General features: G+C 50.5%; 2 protein-coding genes across 3 annotated transcripts; one reads left to right on the forward strand and one right to left on the reverse strand.

Annotated features, from left to right (window-relative positions):
• Positions 1 to 467: 467 nt before the first annotated feature.
• MLX (MLX, MAX dimerization protein) lies at positions 468 to 4,414 on the forward strand. 2 transcript variants are annotated; one of them, XM_006901668.1, is made up of 8 exons: positions 468 to 509; positions 876 to 915; positions 1,382 to 1,471; positions 1,754 to 1,860; positions 2,082 to 2,181; positions 2,391 to 2,490; positions 2,920 to 3,121; positions 4,358 to 4,414. In XM_006901668.1, exons 1-8 carry the CDS (start codon positions 468 to 470, stop codon positions 4,412 to 4,414), a joined length of 738 nt encoding a protein of 245 aa, XP_006901730.1. The 2 variants fall into 2 exon arrangements, with proteins under 2 accessions (XP_006901730.1, XP_006901731.1); XM_006901669.1 differs by lacking the exon at positions 1,382 to 1,471.
• A 1,182-nt stretch (positions 4,415 to 5,596) lies between these two features.
• PSMC3IP (PSMC3 interacting protein) lies at positions 5,597 to 7,945 on the reverse strand. The gene is made up of 8 exons (XM_006901670.1): positions 7,814 to 7,945; positions 7,622 to 7,722; positions 7,372 to 7,461; positions 6,956 to 7,067; positions 6,114 to 6,259; positions 5,938 to 5,991; positions 5,735 to 5,794; positions 5,597 to 5,660 (listed from the first exon to the last, which is right to left on the reverse strand). Exons 1-8 carry the CDS (start codon positions 7,845 to 7,847, stop codon positions 5,604 to 5,606), a joined length of 654 nt encoding a protein of 217 aa, XP_006901732.1. The 5' UTR covers positions 7,848 to 7,945; the 3' UTR covers positions 5,597 to 5,603.
• Between the last annotated feature and the right edge of the window lie 1,109 nt (positions 7,946 to 9,054).

A 9,054-nucleotide genomic window follows, 5' to 3' on the forward strand; every position in this document is an offset into this window, starting at 1 on the left:
TCCCCGAACAAGCCTGCGAGGTCTCCGCCCTTGACAGAGGCTGCCCCCTGGTGGTCAGCCGCTGGGAAGCTCTGCCAATTTCAGAACCGCAAGTCGGAGCAGCCTGGAAACGCGCTGCCGAGTGGACAAGGCTCCAGCAGCGCGCGTGCGCAAACTGCAAAAACTACGGAGGGTACCCCACTTCACAAAACGTGCATCACATCACCGCCCTTCCAGAATGCCTGATCCCAAGAATAGGAGCTGGCTGACAACCCGTAAAATGTCCTACAATCTCAAATTCAGATTTAAAGCAGCGGCTTGGCTGTACTTCTTAAATCTTGTGGTGTGCATGCGCGACACCTCCCCTTGTCCCCACCACGCCCCATCCTTGGCCTCAGATTGGTGGGTTTGGGTCACGTGTGTGCACCACCTCTTCCTCGCAGCAGGGGGCTCGCCCGCTGATTTGTTTCCGGTTTGGTGGGTCCAGAATGACGGATCCTGTCGCTTCGCCTGAAGACCCCTGGGTCAAGGCAAGCCCCATGGGCGCGTACGCGGGCGAGGGAGGGCTAGTCGGACGCATGCACGTACGTGGTTCTTTGACTCTTCAGTCTCTCCCCCCCCCCCAATTCTGGGCCCTGGGGCTGCAGAGAAAACAGTTCTCATTGTGCGTGTGTTCAAATGGGAGACTGATGAGTGTGCGTGCCCCTGTGAGAGATTGGGGGTCCTGAAATGACAGAGAGGAGAGGGGCAGGGTCCTGCTGCCTGGCTGATCTCTGTGGGGGATCATGCGGCTGCAGGAGCGCTCAAAATGTGCGTGTACACGCACACACAGTGAATTGGGTGCCTTCCCTCAGGGACAGGGGTCTGACGAGCTTCTTCCTTGCTCGGTGCCTCAGGTGGAGTATGCCTACAGTGACAACAGTCTGGATCCCGCTGGTGAGTGCGTCTCCACACCTGTATCTTACGGTCCTCAGCTCAGAGTGACACTCCCACTGCAGTTCTATCAGCTCTGTGACCTTGGTAGCCACACCTGAGTGCAGTGCTCTGTTGAGACAGCGAGGGAAGAGCTGGAGGACAGGGGCAGGAAGCACTCGAGAGTGACATCGAGTCTCCTCTGTTCTGGGGCAAGGATGTGATGGAAATAGTGACAGCTGGTCATTCTCTCACACTTATGTCCAGATGCCCTGGTGAGAGCTGGGGGTAGTATTGTAGGCTGTGGAGCTGGGAGACATTAGAAGCAGCAGCAGTGTGACATGGCAGGAAGTGAGTGGCCTGGAAGGCTAGCTTTGGAGTGGAAGGGTACGGGCTAACTTGTAAGGATCAGGAAGCCTCTGTGCCCAGAGGTCCCTGAAGGCCTGGCAATGTTCCCCAGCTCCTAGTGATTGGAGGCTCTCTTTTCCAGGGCTTTTTGTAGAAAGCACCCGAAAGGGGAGTGTAGTGTCCAGAGCTAATAGCATCGGTTCTACCAGTGCCTCTTCTGTCCCCAACACAGGTAGGCAGCACCATCTTCTACCTGGGAGGGACTAAGATAAATGATCCTGTTAGTATATTTCCTAGATAAGGAAGCTCCTTCAATCTCCATGGGGTTACTGGAGCCCTAGTGCCAGACATAGAGTCTCATCATTTTTCACTTCACCTAAGATATTAGGTTCTTCTGTCCATCTTCCATCTCTGGGCACCAAGTTCCTCTCCTCCCACAGCTGGGTGAAGGTGGGGTACCTGGTCCCTAGTGGGCCCCAGGTTGACCTCTCTTTGCACCCAACTCTGAGTGTAGATGATGAAGACAGTGATTACCACCAGGAGTCCTACAAAGAGTCTTACAAGGACCGGCGACGGCGAGCTCACACTCAGGCAGAGCAGAAGAGGAGAGATGCCATTAAGGTGAGGGGTGGGGAGCCCTGTGCTCCAGCCAGGGCAGAAGAGCCCAAACAGATAATCCCAGCCCAACTTGAGGTCAACTGATCTAGTTCCAGGACTTGGATCACCTTTGTTCCTCTAATCCTGCCCCCATCCCTTGGAGCTTAGAACTTGGTGTTTTAGAAACTCAGCTTTGTGCAGATTTGCCTTAACCTCAAAGAATCTTTCCTCTACTGTCTCCGCAGAGAGGTTATGATGACCTTCAGACCATTGTGCCCACCTGCCAGCAGCAGGACTTCTCCATTGGTTCCCAAAAGCTCAGCAAAGCCATCGTTCTACAAAAGAGTATGGTCATGGAGAACACTGGAGGGGGGTGGCACAAAGGACTGTGAAGAGGCTAGTGCCTTTTACTCACTCAGCTTTGCTCTGGGGTGTTAGTTGTAATATGATGGCTAGAAGCAGGGAAAAATAAACCAGTCTCGTTCCTTGTCTGACATTCTGTGCCCTCCTACTCTTCCCCACTTCCCTCCTACTCTTCCCCACTTCCACCCCAGCCATTGACTACATCCAGTTTCTGCACAAGGAGAAGAAAAAGCAGGAGGAGGAGGTGTCCACACTACGCAAGGACGTCACGGCCCTTAAGATCATGAAAGTGTAAGAGGGGTGCTGAATTGGAGGAACCACATCTTCTCAGGGGACTTTTGAGTCAGACTTCAGTTCGTTCGTATCTTTTGTCCAAAGGCCACCTCAGGAACTACAGTACAGGCAATATTTCATTCCCTGAGGTAGCCCTGTCTCTTGAAGGCAGGTCTCTCTGTCCCCAGGAATCATGTGACACATAGTAGATTCTGGTGGATGGATTATACCTGCTGGATATTTGAAGGGAGGGAGGAAGGGAGGATATTTGAAAGGAGGACCACTATCACTAATCCAGAAACAGTATGTAGCTGATGCTGAATCCATCCCAAACGTTCTCTGGACTACATCTCTCTGGGGTCTTCCTGGGAAGGTCCATGAGTAAGCCATCACCCACTCTGGACCGGTAGAGCTGCAGCACCTCACCCCTGGCCTGCTCACTTTCAGGAACTACGAGCAGATTGTGAAGGCACACCAGGACAACCCTCATGAAGGGGAGGACCAGGTGTCTGACCAGGTCAAGTTCAATGTGTTTCAAGGCATCATGGACTCCCTCTTCCAGTCCTTCAATGCCTCCATCTCGGTGGCCAGCTTCCAGGAGCTGTCAGCCTGCGTCTTCAGCTGGATCGAGGAGCACTGTAAGCCTCAGGTATGGGGCAGCGATGGTCACGGAGGTGGGGGCACATTCTTAGATCTCCTCACCTTTAGGCAGAGTGACCCAAACCATCATTTGTTCAAGAAAGCCTGGTATCTGTGCACCAGTGGAAATTCAAAGTCTCTGTAAACTGTCATTAAAATGAAAAAAAAAAAAAAAAAACCAAAAAATTAAAAAAACCCACCCAAAACCAAAAAACCAGCCACCACTAAAAAACAGAACACACACACACACAAAGCCTGGTAGCAGCTTTCCAGTTTCACCAGGTGCATCTGCAGCTTGCAGCTGTTTTTCTCCTTCTGTTACCCCAGATTTGGTTGTTAGGATTTTGTCATAAAAATTATTTGAGCATGCAGTGCATGACCTACCTGTCATTCAGATGTTGTTCAGCCCCTATATTGCTGCCTCCTTAGCCTTTCCTGGCTGTCCAGTGTGTAAGCTTAATCACCTGTGGCAGAATAACTTCAGAAGTTTTTGTGAAAAACCAGATTTTCTGGGCCCCATCCTGGGCCCACTCGTCCACCTACTGTTGTTATGTATCACTGAGTCTGAACCAAACTGTAGCTGACCCTCCAGCAGGTTTTCAGAGGCTATAGATTGCCTGTTTTTCCCTCAAGGAACAGCTGGTGGATTTGAACTGCCTGTCTTTGGGTTGGCAGCACAGCTCCTTACCATTTGGCCACCAGAGCTCCTTGTAGGCTTACTACTATTATCTGTAATGGAAAGCATATTAACATGTTGCCACAAATGATGGCTATAGTGAAAAAAAAATGTGTTTCTAAGCACGGTCGTCAATTTAAAAGTGTGCGGCAATGTGTTAATAGTCTTTTGCATTTGAAGTCTTGTGGCTTTTTTTTGAAGACTTGAATTTGAACCTGAGATTCTTGTTATTTCCCATACAACTTCCCATACTTTAATTACATACAACAAAAAGTTACATGTGTGTAAAATAATTTTACACATTCACTGAGACACTTGCACAGTGAACACTTCTACACCTGCCACCTGAATTTTGCTGTTAATGTTTTACTGTATTTGCTTTATCACATATCTAAGTCATCTCTGCCCTGGTCCATCTGTTTTGGAATTGTTCCAAAGTAAGCGGTAGACTTTAGCACACTCCCCAGGGCTGCTTTTAATGAACTCTGACGAGACTGCCTGAGTGGAGCATTGCCTGGTATTGCTCTTTGTCCTCTGAGGGTTGGTCTCTTCTGCTGCTGTCCCTTCCAGACCCTGCGAGAGATTGTGATCGGCGTTCTGCACCAACTGAAAAACCAGCTTTACTGACCAGCTTGGGAAACCTTCAGAAAAGCCACCAAGAGGCCCCTGAGCCTCCTGCTTAGCCACGGAGCTGGTGGGCCTGAGATTGGACTACAACACCTCACACCAGTCAGCTGGTTTCTACCTGGTGTTTGAGTCTCTTGCCCTCAGATGGCAGGCGTGTTTATGTTGTGAAAACTTCTGATTAATTTATTATGTTGACTGTAAAATGCAAATCTACCCAGTCTGCACTATCCCCTCACCCTGACCCTGTGTCACAGAAGTCCTCAAAACCCCTTGGCCCTTTCTTTAAACCTCAGATTTCTCAGGAGCTGCATGTATTTGCAAATGATGGGTGGTCTCCTGGGTAGTGTTTAGCCCAATTTTGGCTATTTTGGCAGAGTAGCTAGCTGGAGATAAAAAAGGAAAAGGAAATACTTCCACACCCAAGGGCAAAGGGAGCCTGAGACAGAGTATCAAGTTCCTGTCCTTACGATGCCATCTTCCGCTGGCATGGCCATAGGGGGACACAGTCTCCTGGCTCTCCATGCAGTAGGACTGCACCGCAAAATAGAAGTGACACAGTACCACAGGTTTAACGTTTTGGTTTGTTTTTTTTTTTAATTTTTCTATACAATACAGTTTTATTAAATTTGTAATTCTGGAAAGTCAGCTGGGCTTTAAGACCCCTCCTAGCCTCTCTTGAGAAGTCTGAGCCTGTTTTCTCTCAGTGCTGGCTGCATTTCTCCCCAGGTTAGAAGTGGGGCTACAGTGTACAGAATAAACTTGAAAGGCCCCCATGGGTACATGAGGCCAGCAAGTCCTGGACAAGGCCTGGGTTCTCAGATGCTGTGTATAGTCTCTCTAGACCCCTAAACTGAAGCTCCCTCCTGCCTTCCTCAGGTTTTGATTTGATTATCCAGAGGAAATTATTTTTTTATCAAATTATATTGCAATAAATCTTGCCAACTGCTTTCCTTTAGCATTGGTCCATGTCTAAGTGTCACGCTCAAGAGATTGCAGATGCCCAGTGAACAGGAGCACCACTTGGGACCACAGCCCCGCCTCCAGCTGCAGTCTGCTGGGCCTGGCCCACTCCTGACTACTCGGGGAAGAGGAGCAGAGCAGCAGAAACAGCAATAAAAAAAAGTCAACCCCAACCAGACAACCAGTTGAGGATCTGTATTCCCAAATCCCAGTCCTGTGAAAGGACCTTTCAGGGGTCTGGAAGCTTGACGTTGTAGTCCTCATCTGTTTCTATCCCAACTTCCTCCTGTGGAAAAGGCAATGAGAATGAGATTTGGGGCAAAGACCTAAGAGGAACCAGGAAAGGAGAGACCAACTTACAAAAAACTGCTTCTTGCTCTTGGGGTATCCTTCAAGAATTGCATCACACAGCTCTGTTGCCTGTTGAGAAACAAATGCCTCCTCTCACATGGACAGTTCTGGAAACGTCTGTGAAATCCAAGGTAGCAGGCAGTAGTTTCTCTGGTTAGTGCTGCTTTCTGAAAGCCTAAAACATTTCCAGACTGGCATTCCGGCACACTTACCATCCGCTTCCGTTTTCTCCACTCCTTACAGTACTTCTGCCTGTCCTTGTACACCTAGACAGAAGACAGGTTCTTCTGAGCCCCAGCACATGCCACCTCCTGGGAGTCAGCCCTTCCCCCTCACCCCTAGATCCACACAGATAGCCCTCCCACCCCTTCTGCTCTGCCCCGTGTACCTGTTCTTTCTCTTCTGGAGTTACATGGTTAGTGGCTGCCTTAATGTTTTGCAGTCTCTCTGAGTAGCCAGCACATTCCTTCCTTAATTCTTGGATCTCTTTCTGCATCTCCGGTGTGGTCAGGGAACTAGTTAACTCTCTCAGCTCTGAAACCACATCTCCCTGGAGTCAACAGCTACCCCTCAGGAAGGGGTTGTGGCTTTCACAGTGGGGACCCCCTGAGGTGGGATCTCAGGCCTTTGCTTTGCTCATCCATCTATCTACATTATAGAACTGCTCAGGACAGTAAGGTTTACAGAATTACTAGTTTATTCGATTTTCCTTTTCGTCTTCACTTGTAAGTAGTGGTGAGATTGAGCACTTAAAAATTGTCAGTTAAGGAGGCAGAAATAAAGGGAAATGGAGGATTACTATGCTAATAATCTGGCAGGGAGCAAAAATACCTGTCTTGCTTATTTAAATTTTAAAGCCATTAGTTGTTTTCTTTGCCTTTAAAATGGCTACGAAAAAGGGAGCTCTGATGGCCTAGTGGCAAGAAGCTGCAGTGCAATCCCAGAGGTACGTGGTTCGAATCCACTAGATGCTCTGCTGGAGGAGGAGGGGCAGTCTCTTCCTGTGCCAATCAGATCTGATTTTACGGTACACACACACACACACACACACGGTACACACACACACACACACAAAGTAAAACCGTTAAGCCAGCCCGGCAATGGGATCTGGACAGGAACAAGACATTGCTGTTAAAAAAGCACGCTTAGTAATTCCTGAGCCCAGAACTGAACCTGCTGCGAGGGGCACACGTCAGGGGTCCCCAGTCCCACAGGGCTCCCCGGTCCTACCGGCCTCCATGTGGCGGCAGCTCTGCTGCAGGCCCTGCACCTGCGCACTAAGGGCCACGATCTTGGCATCCAGGCTTTGGAGGTCAGCATCGCTCACCATGTCAAATTGGTCCTGCCCAAAACAAGAGGAAACCCGCGCTTGCGGCTGAAGTGAGGTGCAGAGAGGGGTAATGTCCATCTGTCGAGGCAAAAGTGCAGTATGCCTAGTACTCCCCCAGGCCACTCAGGGCTGGATGAAGAAAGGTACCTTTTCCCCTAGGGGATAAGTCCTAAGTCGTGGGTTTCAACAACAGGAAAACTGGGCAGATGACAAGCTGTGCGTTTCACAGAGCCTCAATGCTCCCCAAAAGGGGGGATGCTAGGAATTGCTCGTTGAGCCCTCACATGAGCGATGACCTGCACAGACGTCCCCTCACCTGATCTGCAAAATATATCTTCTGCTTGCCGTACATCTTCTCTTTGATCTTGCCTTGCTGGGCCAGCTGTTCCAGCGCCTTCACCACCGCCTGGCAGAGGGGAGGGGGCGGAATCAAAGCGCCTAATTAGACCCGAGTGGGGACAAGGCAGCGAGTGACGCGGAAGCGCTGACCGGGCAGCTCGAGAGGACAGCACTCCTGCCTCATTCGAGGGGTCTCACGGGACAGCGACCCTGGACCGGGTGCTCACCGCCTTGCCAAGTCCGTGTTCCCGCTGCAGGTTCCCGAACACGTCCTGGGCGCTATAGGGGCGATTCTGCTCCTGCAGGTATTTCAGCAGCAGTCCCGAGGCTGTGGAGAAGGGAGTCGACGGGACAGGGAGTCACTCGCTCGCACGCCTCACCGCTCCTCGCCTCAGTTTTCTCTGGACCCTCTCACCTACCTCCCGCCGCTGTGTCTGCCCGGCTTTTGCTCATGGTCTTTCCCGCCGCCAAACTCAGAAAACCGGACGTTGACGTTGCTCGAGGCAACGGCTTCTTCCGGCGCCAGAGAGGCCAGATCGATGATTGGCTAAAAGGGACACGGCCCACAAGCCGATTGGCTCTTCCCGGACACCGTAGTCGCTCTTCCTTCTCAGGCGGAAGTCGAGGTCCTCCAGGCTTTGCGGGGTGGAGCCTCCCAGCCGGAACCTCCCCCCTACCCTGAAGCTGGACGGCTCAAGTAAACGACTCGCTAAAGTTTCAAGACCGTTTCTCCCAGCTGAGTATTGATGTCCTGAGTTAGGTAGGCTCAGAGTATTTGAACAAACTTTAGAGATCAACCTCTGCACTGGGTAAGGGACTTGTTCCGACTTGTTCAAGGTCATAGGGCTAGTAAGTGACCTCAAGATCCAATACTATTTTCTTAGGTCATTTCATTATTTGTAAACTAGGAATAAAGATGGGCCTATGTAAACGTACTAGCATTGCACAGCAATGCAGCAGCACCCCCCATATGCCCGCCCGAGGCTTCACGGAGTGCTCGACACCTGGGGGTGCTCCACAGCAGCCGTCGGATCCGAAGGAAGGTTCTGAGGGGGTTACTCCTAGACCGCGAAGATTACAGAAAAGCTTCCTACTTGTCCAAACTCTCGGCAGCACCTGGCAGGTGCTTTCCACGCCTGCCCACAATGGCCAGTAGGGCAGACTGAAATAAGTATTTCTAGTTTCTGAGGTCAGCTGAAGGCCAAGGAGCATCTGTCCCTGCAGCTCAATCCTGTGAAGGTAGGGAGGGCATGGCGCTACTTTTTAAAAAAGCATTCTGCTTCCTAAGATCTCACCAGCCCCTAAAACGTAAATGTCTTCTCACACTTTGGAGCTAAATGTGAAGAATGAGAAATGGTGACATCGCAAGACAGATGCAAACTGAGCCAAAAGGCCAGTGAGCCTGTCCAGACTCTTCCAGGGACGGCAAATGCTTTCCACACTATGGTGAATGGTCCTTCGCGAAGGGAAAAGGGGTCAGCCAGGTGGGGCTGTCCCTCTTCAAAGCAATCCTCTTAGATTAACAACAGGAGACATATCAAAGATAGGACACTATTCAACAGTCTCTTCAAGATTGTTCTCAAACAAGATTTATTCCCTAGCACTTACCCTTTACCCCCAATTCACAGTGGAGGGCCAAGGAGATTCAGAGCAGGACCCC

Source organism: Elephantulus edwardii, unplaced genomic scaffold (assembly GCF_000299155.1).
Source record: "Elephantulus edwardii isolate Elephantulus edwardi_28Jun2011 unplaced genomic scaffold, EleEdw1.0 scaffold00340, whole genome shotgun sequence".
NCBI lineage: Eukaryota > Metazoa > Chordata > Mammalia > Macroscelidea > Macroscelididae > Elephantulus > Elephantulus edwardii.